We start from the raw sequence: 15673 nt of genomic DNA on the forward strand, positions 1-15673 counted from the left end.
CTGCTAGCACTGAGGTGCTGGAAGGTGAGAAGGTGGACTAGCACAGCGACAGTAGTCTCTGGTAGTGGTAGTGCAATACTTATGGCATTAGTTCAGTGAAATTAAGAAGGGTGCAGTACAATGCACAAGATGTGGAGATGGTTGCACAATGGATGGTGTAATTGTGGTAGTATGAGATGACAGTGCAGAAGTAACAGTAGTCATGTTTGAATCACAATGCTCTGATAATGATGTCCATGACATTATGAGGATGGTAGTGTGATGTTGCTAATACAGTACCGTGAGGTGATAGCATTTTGGTTTGTAGTGGTAATGTGGTGCTATAGGTGTTAAAGCAGTTCTGACTATGAATTGAGGTATTTTAGAGGATATGATGGTAGGCTGCAGTGTTGTGGTGCAGGTTTGGTAGTGCCTTCTTGTTTCTATGTTTCCCTGTATTGTGAGATTGTTTGCTGTGGGAGAAGCGATTACTTTGATATGGGATCGCAGTGGAGTGTTCAAGTGATTGTGTGATACAGTTGTTGTTTGATAAGCTCCTTGGAGGCTGTAGTGGCAAAAGAGAGTTGTACTGCATTGTGGTTGTTGGAGGTTATTAGTGTGGTTGGTGGTGGCAGTATGGTAGGTGATAATCTGAATGCCTGAATATAATAGGGGCGTGGCAGTGCCACTATATGTTCTCAGTGACTCATGTAGTGTCACTTTCTTTGTTGTAGTAATGGTACAAAGATGATAGGATAGCAATATAGGTGTAGTCAAACATCAGTTCGAAAATGTTCTTTTTTTCTTTTAAAGGGAATCCTTGGCTCTGGCTTTGCCCTCAAAGTACAGCAGAAGCAAAGACAGAAGCATTTCAATCGCCAGATTCCTGCTGCTGCTTCCCTTATTCAGGTGCGTGGTCAAACGCTTTTCCTTTAGTTGGTGATTAATTGTTGTTGTGTTCCAAGTAGCGATCCGAGCCCTGGGAGGTCCTGCATGTGGGTGGAATGTTTAGGATGTAACACTGGGGCTAACTGAGCGATTCAATGTAGAGCAGGTGGAGGAGTAAGGTGATTGCGGTTAATGGATGCATTGTGGCTGCTCTTATATATATGAATAAACCTTACTTGTGCAGTTTCGTGGGTGTCCTCGCGACTACAGCCTTTTAGCGATAACCAGGAGTTGAAGCAGCCGCAGCATTAGTGAAGTCCGCCTGTACTCGCAGCATGTCCTGGTTTTGCCGGTGTCTATTGCCTCCAAGCTGTGTCTTCCAAATTTGTGGGCCAATTGTTGAAACATTTGTGAGCAGTGGAGCGGGCCACGCTTGTGCTGATACTTCCTGATATTCTCTCGAGCTGTGGACTGGCGCGAGCACTGGAGTGAGTTGCGCACTTGTTCATGTGGCGGTTGGTGGGAGCAGAGCGTTCATTCAGAGCACGCCACTGTGCGGTGACCTTGTTTACTTGACTGGGCCATTTTCTTTGGCCTTTTATGGGCGGCCCTGACATATGTTAGTGATACATGGGCATATAAGGCTGAATATCACTATGTGTGGCTATAGTGCATGTTAATAAGTTATGGAAATGACAAGCTAGAATTTGTGTGTAAAGCATGTACTAACTCAAAATGAAAAACTGGTATTTCAGGAAAAAAAATTGGGGGAGAATTGAGTTCATTTATTCAAAATGAAAATGTTTTATTGCTTAACACCGTGTGTACTTTAGGAAGCAGACAAAACGATATGTTGAGACACAATTATTGTATTTGCAACATATGTGAATGCTGATTTTAAGTGATAATTCATTGTGAAAGCTGCTGTTGTTTGCTTGGTTCTTGTAAGAAAATGCATTATTATTTGGGGTGGGCAACTGACCTTGTAAGGGTGTACCCTCAAAGTCATTAAATTAATCTGAGCTCAACCCCTTGGTAGCTCTGGCACAGAGCAAATAGGCTGAATTTAAAGCAATCTGAAAAGTTTATAAACAGTCACAAGAAAGTAATAAAGCCAAAATACAAATCAATACAAATTTCGTACAAATTAGTAAAATAGAGTAAAATGTAATAAACAAAATTACACCAATATGACGAAAATCCAACAATGGGAACCAGAGATTACAATGTTATGTTATGTTATGTCATGTTATGCGTTTTTATTTGGCGCACAGATGCTCCAGATAAGGAGCGTCCTGGCGCCCGACAAGGCAGCTGCACAACACAACTGAAACAATAAACAAACAGTGTAGACAAACTAAGGGAATAAAAGAGTTTTCACCGCACGGCGAAAGGAAAGCAGATCCCTCATAGCGCGGATCGCCGGGGGCAGGGAGTTCCACAGAACCGCCGCGCGCACTCGAAACGAGCGTCCTCCAGCTCGACTCCGCTTGAAGCGCGGCACGACAGCTAGTTCTAGGTCGGCAGATCTTAAGAGTCGAGCTGGGGTGTAGTGGGCAAGAAGAGCCACAAGAATCGTTGCTGGGGACCCCTTCAGAATTTTGTAGGCGACACAGAGGACCTTAAACTGAATCCGCTGGGCCACCGGTAGCCAATGCAATGACCGCAGGGTACTGGAGGTGGGACAGAATCTAGGGAGGCCTACCACCGCTCTTGCAGCGGCGTTCTGGATCCGTTGTAGGCGCCCAATCTCCGCTTGGTTCAGACCAACTAGTAAGGAACTCGCATAATCCAGCCTCGAGATGACTGTGGCTTGGATCATGAGTTGCCTAGTGGGAGCATCGAAGAACTTCAGCAGTGGACGGAGCCCGCGCAGGATGCCAAAGCAGCAGGCCGCCGTGCGTTTGGTATGACACACAAACGTAAGGGAAGGGTCCAGCCAGACCCCGAGGTTCTTAAGCTCGGCGACTGGGATGGGAGCAGGACCCAAATCCCCAGGCCACCATCTCTCTCCCCAAAGATCCGGCTGTCTGCCAAAAACCATGACCTCGGTCTTACTAGCGTTCAGCTGGAGACAGTTGGACGTCATCCAGCTGGCGACCGCCCGCAGTCCTTGTTGAAACCTGGGGGCATCTACCTCGGCGTCCCCGCTGATCGTAACCGCTAGCTGGGTGTCATCGGCATATGACACCATCGTCATACCCCATTGCCTGACAACCTCAGCTAGCGGCCTTACGTATAGATTAAACAACTTAGGACTCAGCGAGGAGCCTTGGGGAACCCCCAGGTTCAACGGATGGAATTTGGACTGGTGAGGTGGGACGGTCACGCTAAAGGCCCGGTTGGCTAAAAACGACCGGAACCACTGGAGAGCGATACCGGTCACACCAGCCTCCTCTAGGCGCAGCAGAAGGATTGGGTGCGAGACGGTGTCGAAGGCAGCCCTCATATCTAATAGCACAAGCGCTGCCGTTTGTCCCGCGTCAAGCACGGAGCGAAGATGCTCCACCATATCGAGCAGAGCCGTCTCCGTGCTGTGACCAGCCCTAAACCCATTCTGCGTTGCGTCGAGGATATCTGCACGGCGGAGATGTTCCGAGAGGACAGCGTTTACATGTGCCTCCGTAACCTTAGCCGGCCACGGCAAGAGTGAAATCGGCCGATAGCTCTCCGGCTTGCTGCCGTCCAGGCTGGGTTTCTTAAGGATAGGCCGAACCATGGCTCGCTTCCACTTCAGTGGAACCTCGCCAGATGTTAATGACGAGTTGATCAGAGAGCATAGCGGCTAGGTGTCATGTACCGCTAAGTCTTTGAACACATCTGGGCAAAGTGGATCCTCTGGGGACCCAGACTTCACTTGACGGGCCAATATGTCTAGGCTATCAGATGTTAAAATAGGAAAGGAATGCAGGCCCTCAGATGGTAGCGGCTTAACAGATGGATTAGCCGAGGGAGTAGCCAAAGGAAAGGCCCGATAGATAGCATTCACCTTTTCCAGGAAGAACTCTGCCAATTTTTCACAGTGCTCGACGGAGCTCTGGTGCGTCGTTGTTACCTTTTTGGCAGTAAGGTCTTTTAATACCTTAAAAATAGCCTTGGACGGGTTCGAGCTAGTCCTGAATTGTGCAGCATAAAATGCGGCACGAGTTCTACATACCGCCCGATGATACACTTTGACAGTAGACAGGTAGAGAACTTTCTTCGTACTGTTGTAGGCTTTACGCCATGCCCGCTCTGCACGCCTACAGGAGACTTTCAAAGCACGCAATGCGTCGTCATACCAGGGGCTGGCTTTACCGGACCCAGTTTTGCAGCCGACCAAGGGAATCAGAGTGTCCAAAGCCCTAGATACCCAATTACAAAACCTGTCATAAACCTGATCAGGTGACCCCGTGATGACAAATGGGTCAACCGATAGGAGATGGAAAAACTCATCCAGCTTAAGTTTATTCCAGCGTCGTCTTGGAATCGTACACACCACTGGCTTGGGTTGAATAGCTGGAAAAGGGCACTGGATCTGTATCAAGTAATGATCAGTCCATGCTAGAGGTGTGTAGCTGGTAATGCAGGCTTCCGTAAGATTTGTAAAAAACGGATCAAGGGTATGACCCCCTGAGTGGGTGGGCTGTGCCACCAGCTGAATCAGCTGGAGCGCCTCAAGATCTGCCACAAAACTGGACACCGAGGGGCTCATTGAGTTGTCAAAGTGCAAATTTAAGTCTCCAATGATGGAGAAATTGGAGCACCCCGTAGCCAGTTGACTAATGGCGTCAGGTAGCGCCGCTCTAAAGGCCACTTCACTTCCCGGTGGCCGATAAATCAAAAGCCCCGACAGGGTGAAGTTAGGTGTAATAGCTACCTTGAACATAGCACTTTCGCAACCCGGAATTTTTTGACCCTGCCACGTACACGAATAGCAAGATTTAACAGCGAGAGCTATTCCTCCGCCTCTAGAAGCTCGGTTTAAAGTAAAGACCGAGTATTCCGGCGGGAAAGCCAGATTAACGACGGCCGTATCGGCATCCTGCAGCCAGGTCTCCGTCACACAGAATAGATCGGGCAACTCCTCATCTAGCAGATCGCAAATATCTAGATGGTGCCTAACAAGCGACCTGGCATTGAGATTCCGAAGGCTGATATAGGGTTGCAGGCTGATGGCCGCACGGGAGGTCTCCCTGCAGTTCCCACTTGCAGGGGCAGACAAGATGAAACATCCGCAACCACACGAGAACGGGCCGCATAAGGGGTCCACACGAGGTGCAGTGCAGGTCGCCCAGGACCGGTTGATGGCGGCCAGACTGTCTCTGGTGTAACACCGCATTATGGCCGGAAATACGGCCAGGAGGAGGGCCAGAGTCCAGCCACGTCCAGCACGTCCTGTAGCGGACGGGCGCAGACGGGCAGGACTCTGGCACGACTCCGGCCACGCGAGGACGCGCCCGCTCCGCGATCCCGCTACGGAAGGGAAGTCTTCAATTTTTGAAGTTTTTAGTAGAAATTGTGCCAAAAAGCACAAAGCACCAATGATTGCAGTAGACTGAGACCTAGGTGCAATTTGAAGCTGACCATGAAAGAAGGTGGGTTGGATGCACCAACCAGGTTTGTTCTTTTCAAAAATGTTACCTTCTGACTTAGTCATTTAAGTCACATCCAACCACAGGGAGTACACTTCTTATGCCCCCAGGACTTCAGGAGAGGCACTCAGAGACTCACATATATATAGTTATAGCGGGAACTTGAACACCAAAGGAGCAGGAGCTACGGAAGAGGGAGCACAAGATACAGCAGATGAGAATAACAACAAAAGGACAGTTTGAGCTTAATATACCGGATTAGCATAACACTCTGAAGAATCAAAATTATGGTGCTCCAATTAGGATTATGAGCCCTGATGATGTCCACATTGGACGAAATGCGTTTGCTGGATTGCTTTAACTGATGGCTGGATTGATGTGACTGCATCTTTTTTGATGTATCACGGATTGAATACATTTGGAACTGAAAATTCAACTAAATGAGACTCCCAAGAGACCTTTTTGTGATGGAATGATAATGAATAGACAGATCAAGATTATACTTTTGTGAACTATTGTACAAAGGAAGGACTGATACTTACACGCTCCTTTATTCCCTGGTGTCATAATTTGAAGGTGAAGAAATATTTAGTGGCTTTTAGAATTCTAAAAAGCAATACTACTCCTGTTATTGTTGTTGCTGTGAGCAAATTTCTACAGGCAGTTTGGCACAAACGTAACACATTGTTGAATTTGATCTCTAGTGCTTATATCAACTCTTTTTTTAATCCATGTTTGATTTCATTTGTGCCAACTTTATGTACTTTATGTATTTTCTGTACCAAGTCGAAAGGTACATATTAAATGTCTTAAAGTGCTTGCCCTATTTGCACATAGCCTAGCCTGTCCACAGCTTCTGCTTTTACGTGCTAGTAACAAAGGAAGGGAAGGAATTTTGAATGGCCTCTATCTCTTTTTTTAAAAGGGAAATTGAACTGTGATGAAAGATTTTTTAAAATGCATTTTGATATATTTATTGTAATGTTATGTGTTTGTATACTTTGATGGTGCGTGGCTACCGAATAAAGTTATTACTACTACTACTACACACTCCTTTTACATAGATTTGAACATTGTTTAACATGGCCCAGTGGCAGTGGGACCACATTAAGTTGAACGCGACAGGAACATTATTGAATTTCCCAGATTATAGACCTGTGCACCCTGGGTTGTAGCCCTCACTGCCAACGAATTAGGTCCAGAAAGTATTCTTAAGTGAGTTCCTTGAGGTATGTGCCTGGCACTAGAAAGTGGGCATGGGTGACACCCGAACACTCACTATTCGAAGAACTGAAAAGCCCCGGAGCATCTCTATCCATTTTTTCAGTAGTTCCTGTTTACCTTGCTGCAACCAGGCCCACAATTCCATGTGCAGGGCATTTGCAAGATGGTGAAAGTCTTCAGCCACACTAAACTTGGGCTCTCTGGGCTGGAGGAATTAGTGAGAAGGGAAGTATGGTTATTGCAGTGTCTTCTCACATGTAACACTAAAATCCAGTTGGAGGTAGGCACTGCACACACAACAAACCTAGAGACAGAAGTCTGCTAGAACAAAAGCAGGGACCTGCAGCAACCAGACAAGGGATCAACACGAATTGTCATCCTATACTCTCTCTATTTCAAGAGTGCCCAAGTATTAAATTTGACTCAACAGACCTGCCAAGCACGATTTAACAGTGTGTGGTGTCACATCCCCCACTTTGAATATGCTGTGGAGTTCAGAGGCGTCCTCTGTTTAATTATTTTACCAGCTGGCCCCATTCCAGAGAAACAGTATTTGTATTTTAATCTGCACCTTTGATATTTTTTCCCTGCCCCTTTAAAGAAAATCTGAGATATGTGGAAACATATTTGGAAGAGGAAGAAGGGAAAAGTGAAAGAAGTGGATTGTAGAAGTCTAGAAAAATGGTTTGTTATTAAAAAAAAAAAGTTCAGCAATGTACAATTGTATACCTATATTTTGCCAACAGCCGGCAAAACTGACTGTGTTTTTACACTTACCTAAAATATGGCTGAGAAACCTCATTCATTTTTACTATTTGGTCAATGTTTTATTTGGGAGTTTGAGCTTCCAACACCCCTAAGGGTGGGTCAGATTTGTTTGGTATAGTGTATGAGTATTTTAATATTTTATTAGTGCCAACAAAGACCCAACTATCCTTCTGAGCAGCATAAGTGAATACTTTACTGCAAAATGCACCATCTTGGCCCTTTTTTTCAGTGTTTTGTTGAGGGTGGGGAGGAGTGAGAACCCCATCTAACCCCCTTCAAATAGTCAACATTGACAGATTCTTAAACTTGGTGCATTACAGACTCCTGTTTATTCATCACCACCTGTAAGGTTCACTAGCCAACACTGGTCACAAATTAATCTGGAACCAAATTACTCCTTTTCTCATGGCTACCATAGAATACTTCTTAGTCGTTTCCTTTGACATACCAGTTTATTAATTCTATGGTGCTTCATTCTGTATGCATTTTATGTTTGTGATGATGTGCTAAAACATATTTTCTGGAAGCCTTCTCTTCCAGTAACCTGATGCACTTACTTAACAACAGCAAAAGGACCCCTTACGTGCATCAGTGTATCCTTGATGATTTCAACACCTAGATCTAAACAGCTATAAAATGAAAAGGGGAACAATGGAAATCTGTTTCTGGACAGTAGACTAAAGGACTTCTTCAGTGATTTATTGTAGGGTATTAGCTTGTTAATCAGAAAAAAATCAATATGTCTGTTTCATAGATCTGGTAAAGAAAGAAGAAAAGGGTGTTTAAGGAAAGAGGAGGAGGGTAGAATATGCTTTTCTCTCCCTGGGCATCCTAGGGCGTCATGCTCAGATCTCTTCCTTCTCTCTCTTCTCTTTCTGTAGGCCCTCCTCTAGTGTATGCCCAAATCATTTGTGTAAGGTATTTCTCTATTGAGTAGTAGGTTCCTATTTCTCCAAATTTCTTGTTCCCAGTAGTCTCCAACCTTTTCTATAGTAAAATAGCTACTTCTAGTATGGGAAAATCTTCATGTGCTACTGAAGTCTAGGCAACTTGCGCATTGTTACCATACAGCCCCATGTCCAGCTTCATTGACTTTAAGCCTAATGTCCATAAAAAATAGTTTCAGTAGTGGTACTATGATAGGGCTGCCATGTGTGTCAGTGAGAACATGCTTTGGGGATGTATGAGGATGTGTGTGTATGAATAGGATATATGTATGTGGGTTACTAAGAGCCTGTGTCATATGTTCTTGTGGCACACGACATACCTTTCACCATATGTGGCACCATCACATGTATAATACAAACATACAACAATTATTTTCAAATGGGAAACATTTAAAGTGCACAAAAATGTTCTGCAAAAATGTTCATAATATGGAATAAATGTCTGCACTTTAAATTTCTCCCACTTAAAATGATGGCTGTATTTTTCGGTTATAAATATGGCACAATTTCTACCAAACTGATCCCTCATGTGCATTCATGTATCCTTGAGGGTTTCAATACATAGATCTAAACAGCTATAAAAATGAAAAGGGGAACAATGGAAACCTGTTTCTGAACAGTAGTCTAAAGGACCTCTTCATTGATTTACTGTGGCTGGGGGGTATTAGCTTGTTAATCAGAAATATTTTAATATGTCTGTTTCAGAAGCCTGGTAAAGTAGAAAAGGGTGTGTAACGAAAGAGGCCATTAGTTGTGCAGTCTGCGCAAGTAATGGTTCCACATTCGTTCTCCACTGGGAACCAAACACCCAGTTGTAGCGTCTGACTCTCTCAGATTAGCGGAGCAGAGCATTCCAAGGCTTACTTAGTGGAGGTGGTGTGTGCTAGCAGTCACGGTTCACTGGCATGCAATAATAACACTCAATAAGTAATTTTTCATTCTTTCCTTTTTCTTTAGAAAAAGGAAAAGTGTATTTATTACAGGCACACACACACTCTACTGAAAAATACTGAGTAATTTAAAATTTTTCATAAGGCTGATGGAAATACCTTTGATGACATTGCGTAACCACCTCTGGCCCCCTAAAGAGTCATATACACACATTAGGCCGGTCTTCAAGATCCACAAATTACATGTCAAGATGTATCATCATTTTAGGAGTAAATGCAATGATCAGTAATAACCATGTGTAAATGCACTTATTAATTTTAATACAACATATGCTCTTTGATCAGTGATCACTTTCAACATTATCATATCAATAAAGCATTTAAAGATGAACTTCCCATGTGATTGTGTGTGTTTTAAATACTTTCACATCATGAAAACGCAACCATAAAACAGCCCCTAGAAAGCATGACATTCTAATTGCATAAAATGCAACAATAGACTTAGCCCCTAGAGGGTGCTTTTTCACACATACTTACCTTCAGGCCACATAAACTGTAGCCATAGAACAAGTCCCTAGAGGGTTCTGCCCTCCCATCTTTAGAACATATGCTCCTGAAGTGGGAATGCTTGAAAGCCCAAAGAAAATCCAGGGCTGGTCATCCTTTCTGAGTCCCCCTAAACATAGTGTCAGTCCCCACCACTTGCCTTTTTGAAATTGCAGATTGAGCCATGGTAGTGGTAAAACCTCTGCTGCCACTCTAGAGTATAGTTAATGTACACATTTTTAGGTCTCGCTGAGTCCGCGTTTGCGCTGCTCTGCAAGACAATTAGTGTGTGGGTTTACAAAGTGCTGCCACAGGCTTTTGGTGGTCTAAAGCTTGAGTGCACGCGAGCGTGCACGCGCGCAGCCACCATCTGTCTGCCTCTGTTTTGCTCGCGCAAACTCCCTCCCCCTCCTCATCACAGAGCACGTCTTTTTTTTCCTGCACCTCACTTCAATGCCTCTCCCCTCCCCCACCACAGAGCGCGTCTCAAAAAAAGTATCAAAAGAGGGATGTAACACATACCTACTTTACTTCACAATGGCCTTCAATACCATTGATCATAAATCGATGCTCTCTCCCTGCTTAATCAAAGTTTTGAAAGTAAATGATCTGTCTATTACATGAGGACCCTCTCTGAAGTTTGTCAGGATACAGGGTTCCCCGTCCATTAATACGTGCATGGCTGCCACATCTACCTCAAAATTTCAATTCTGGTCATCTTCGTATTTAGTTATGTCTTTCTCAATACTGATTTCAGCAGATGGACGGACAAACACACACACACACACACACACTTTTTCTTCCACCCCAACTCATTCCCATCACTTACACTAAGCCTTTCTCATCCCCATTCTACTTCCCGCTCTCCATCTCTGTTCTGTCCATCCACTTTCTCCTCTGCTCTCTCTCCTTTGCAAACCTTCCTTGCCCCCTTTTTTACTTCAATCACCTTCCTCGCCTTCTACCTCTCAGTCTCACTGTTCTCTATCCAACTCTCTTCCTCCTTTCTTACCACTCTCGCCCCTTCCCTTCCCTCCCTCAAACTCTCGTTCTAATCTCATTCACTTTCAGTGCACTTCCTGCCCGACCTCCCTTTACTACCCGCTCACCCCCTGTGCATCCCTTTCTCCTGCTCTCTAGGCATCACTCCCAATCCCCCCCCATTTCACCCCGCTCCCCTCCCCGCCCTCATACCCACTCTCCTCTATTCTTCTCTTTTCTCTAGTTCTCATACTCGTATTCCCAGTTCCCTTCGCCAGTTATCCTTTATACTGTAAATGTCCATTTACAGGGGCTGCGGAGACACCTGAGCTGCGCCGCACTTTACTTTGACGGGTCTGTTTGCAAATAAAGCTTGCACTGCTAATGACCGTCAAATGTCCCTGCTCTGTATGTTAATGGAGTTTCGAAAACCCTGCCATTATATAAGTGCCCGAAAGGACCAGAAAGGACAGGATTGGTCGATGAAAGGTACAAAAAAAATCACTTGACTTCACACCCTTGCATACCTAGACTGCTTTCTTTGTAGAGATAACAAACACCATGTTTTGAAAAAGAATACTTATGATGTAGTGGCTTATTTCACAAAAGCAGAAAGCTTTAAAAAAAAACAAGCATTGGCATAGCCAATAGGTCTCGCCTTTGGGACCTTATAAGTGTTTAGTTATCCAGCACAATATCCTTGGTGCAACAACATCAAGTGTTGTGGCTAAAAGCGTATAAGATCCCAAAGGCGAGGCCTATTGGCTATGCCATTGCTTGTGAAGTTTAGCCTCCCAGACAGTGCATGTTGCCTGATTGTGATAGACCTATTGTGAATTTACAGTGAGCTTACAGCCCACCCACTGCTTAGTATTGGTTGTCTTCATTATCACTCTCATGTGCTTGCAATTTATTCGATGGTTTGCCTTCCTCTTCTTGTGTTTGTCACTAACCTGGAGCATAGCTTCTTGATTGTCTCTCCCCTCGAGCAGTCCTTTTGCTTGATGACTTGCATCCTTCCACTGCTCACACTTAGCGAACTACTTTTTTTTCTTTTTCATTCAGCACTCTAGGAAAATGCCTGTGTTTTCGAGCTCTCTCCATGTGTGTCCCCCATACCCCCCACTCAAGTAACCCCTTTGGGCTGTGTTGCTCCCTGCTCCAAACACCACCTTTCCCAGCTTGTTTGTCTGTAACAGCACAGCTATTTACACAAATGTATGGGAAGATGGGGATAGAGGTTTCTTAAAACCAAATTGGGGTCACGAATACCGCCTCTCAAGTAGGATATAACAACCACTAAGTACTCTGTACCCATACTCCTGGAATACAAGTCACTAACCTCAAGACACGTCTCCTGGGAGCCTATAAATCTATTCTCTAGGCTACTACAGAAGACCAAATGGCTGAATCTTCTGGGAAGTAAATTAGGCTTTGGAAAGCATTTCACTTTATATTCTACCAGTTCCTTATTGGTTTTTTAATTCGGTTCAGTGACCAGTATTTAAACATAAACCATGCCATTTCTAAATATTGAAATAATTGAATTCAAAGTACAGTTGTGAGCTATCATAAGACAGGTGTTTGATTTTCCTTCTGTATTTTGAAATCTTTTTTCCTTTTACGTTTTTAAACAACGCTTTTCAGACAAACATGGGCAAGGCCAACAGCTTGGCAGTCTCATTATAAAGGTGAGACCTGTTGTCTTTGCCAGTGCATGTTATTTGCTACTTAGCAGAGGAGAAGTTAAAACCACAGCAATAGAGGACGATGTGGTGTGAACATGAAAGCGTAGCATATTTAACTGGAGGTGGAAGCTAACCCGTTTTTTGGCAACCGTAGAAAATGTCCAGAGGGTCACAAGTCTGCTCTATGTTAAGACCTCCATATTGTCTCCATTGATCTTGTGTGAAATATACTTCATCTAGAAGGCAACAGATGTAGGAAACGAATGAAAATCAAATTGCGCCTCTTCCAATGTGAAAGTAGTACTAATTTGTGTGTCATCTACATACATCATCGAAGAGAACCCAAAGTGTGGAAACAATGAACAAGTGGAGCGAACTAAAAGTTAAAAAGTGTAAGGCAAAGGGAGGAACACCACAAAAAATTAAAGGGGTTTGAAGGAGCTATGGTAGGCGATATAAAACATAAAAGGTAGAAAGACAGGTAAGAGCTAGTGCATCCATTTAAAATGTCCTTTGATGATTGGCAAATTGCTGCGACTAAGGTTTGGTCAGTTAGTAGAAGGCACAGTGATTTTTTTAGGATTTGATGTTGAAAGATTTGATTACTTTTTGTTATTATTACCAATTCTTTTCCCATGCATGAACGTTGTTCGTATCATTTGACATCACTATAAAAGTGACTAATCACTTGGAAACCTTGCACAAGGGTTTTAAAAGTGATTAACAGGTAGGAATGTAAATATGTCAACTAACTGAGAATTGTTATTTTAGTGTTTGTAAAAATATTTTTATAATCCGTTTTTCGTTGTTATATTTGCATGTTTTGGGGTTAAAATGTTATCAGACGAAAAATAAACGTTGAACTAAAAAAAAAGTAAATGCTCTTCATAAGTTGCTAAAATGTTCTCTGGTTCATCTTTTTACCTGTTGCTTGGCTGTTTTGTTGAGTATAACTCCAAGGATGTTCTATTCAATATGCTCTGTACAACACTACCATGTTTGCAATGTTTTTGTTAGATGTTTATCTATATGAGTATAATGAGGTCACCTATTGTTTAAATAATCAGATGTTACATACACATGCATAGTCATTTTGCGGGCTGAACATACTTTAGAAAAACTATTATGAACTTTGTTTCAACCTTCAAGATCCAGCAGCCCTTTTACCTGCAGGACTGAAAGCAGCCTCCAGTTGCACTTCCATGTCCGTGCAACAGTAGTTTCAAGATTTTATTAGCATAGTTACTTAAAACTATGGCATGAAAGGTACAGCATTAAAATCTTCTAAAATAATAAAATATTGTTTAGATTAATTGTTAGCCATTGTAATTGTGAGTTAAATTCTTGAGTGAGTCCTTTCGAAATTGTGCATCTATGGAGGAGTGGCCATCAATAAACACCCCATTTCCCACGAGGATGTATTTACTGTTATTGTGGAGTATGGCCTAAGAGAGAGGAAGAGTGTGGCACGAGTTCGTTGATTTCCTCAAGAGTGCTTAAGGTTTGCTACAGGCTGTTAGGCCAAGCGCCATCTCTGTGCTCTCCCTTGCTTGCAGCTTCTTTGCTGGAATGCTATTCAGCATAGTTAGGCAGGCCTTGCCTGCCACCATGCCCTGTCGGGTCCTCGTTCCTGTGCACTTGTAAATACAGCCCTGTCTTATCCTGCCCTCTGGTGTAGACTCTTCTGTGCGGTAAAACACTGCTTATTTTTTATTTTATTTTCAAAATGCTCTATTGATTTTATTATACAAGAACAAAACTGAAATTCTGTTACAGGGTTAGCATAGGTTGTCCCAGGTAAAGTTTATAAATACGAGTCCTAAGACAGTGTGTCCCGCTTGTTTAGCTAACCCGCAAGATCGATATTAAGAGGAAAAGAAAGAAAGTCAGGCAGAAAAAGGGAACGGGGGAAGAAGAGATAAGAGGAGGTAAGAAAGAATGACGGTTTTTATCAGGAAACGATCAACCTGCAAGCGTTCCAGTTTTCCAGGATACTTTTGGTTTCTTTAGTTATATAAATGTGTGTATTATGATATGAAAGAAAAGGTAACTTCAGAATGAAGTCACTGTGAAAAAGAGATGCAAGACTGAAAAAGATTACAAACAAAAGCAATGTGGAATTTTTTCAAACTGCATCGTGCTGAAATCTCATTCAATATGTGTCTTTTGTTTTAGACTGCCTGGAGGTGCTATGCTACAGAAAACCCAGATTCTGCAACGTGGAAAATATACATCCGAAAGTCGTCTAGAAATTACCAACTTGTCTCACCAAGTCCGAAAGCCAAAAAATCAGTTATGGTACTGATACTAGAGCTGTTTTAAGTTTCATGCATGCCTGATTACATGCGGAAAGATGCCACAATTATTTAAATGGCCAAAAATGTCATTATAAATTATACCTTCTTGGAATTGAACCATGTTTACTGCTCAGTCTATATCTTATTGAATCTTACTTTGTCTGTAACTTGGCCACTTATATAGTCTATGGACCCTGAAGTTTTCTACTTCCAGTCTTAATGTGACTTCTATAGCATCCCCTAACAGAGAGACATTTAGGACTCAGTGGCAACATTCAGACTTGGTAGCACATCCCCCTCCTTCGGGTACCACCTGATTATATATATTTTTTTATTCTTTTCGTACATTCACATCCAAGAGTGTGTAATGTCAGGAATGAATCTCAAATTGCTGTACAGATAGACATCATCCCAATATCAGCATCTCATATCAAGGTTTTGACTCAATAACGCTTCATCTTGCAGCAGACCCAAAATCCCAACATCTATTAATCACCCCTCAATGCGGTCCATGGTTCATTGAGTCTGTAATTGTAGAGAGAATCTCCCACCCGTGCTGTCATATCATCCATGATCTTGTCATCTGTCCATTTCGCCTTTCATTTGTTGCTCATATGCCATTGCCCCTTCTATCAAGTCTTTCTTCCATCTTGCCACCCTCCGTGTATTTGAGGCCATCCTCTGCTTTTTGCAAGCACTGTCCCCAATACCAGCATTGGGAGTTTCCTTTTTATGTCACTTTCTTCTCTGTATTTTTCCAAGTGAGTGCTGGAATGTGAGGTAGTGAGCTCCCTTCCTCCTTTCTTTGATGAAGCTTCCTTGAGCTGATGAGCTATGGTTGATATACCTGTGCTCAGAGAGAGGTACAGAAACCACAGAAGACTGTGAGCA

The 15673-nt window shown here is 43.2% G+C and overlaps 1 protein-coding gene across 1 annotated transcript in view; it reads left to right on the forward strand.

Moving 5' to 3' along the window:
* KCNQ1 (potassium voltage-gated channel subfamily Q member 1) overlaps nt 1–15673 on the forward strand; it is a 1107170-nt gene that overhangs the window by 715117 nt on the left and 376380 nt on the right. Inside the window, exons 8-9 of the mRNA XM_078682891.1 lie at nt 793–888; nt 14661–14783. Of these exons, the coding sequence (XP_078539017.1) occupies nt 793–888; nt 14661–14783 (219 nt within the window). The remainder of the gene's footprint in view (nt 1–792; nt 889–14660; nt 14784–15673) is intronic.

The sequence above is a fragment of the Lissotriton helveticus genome, chromosome 3_1 (genome assembly GCF_964261635.1).
Source record: "Lissotriton helveticus chromosome 3_1, aLisHel1.1, whole genome shotgun sequence".
In the NCBI taxonomy this organism is placed as follows: Eukaryota; Metazoa; Chordata; class Amphibia; order Caudata; family Salamandridae; genus Lissotriton; species Lissotriton helveticus.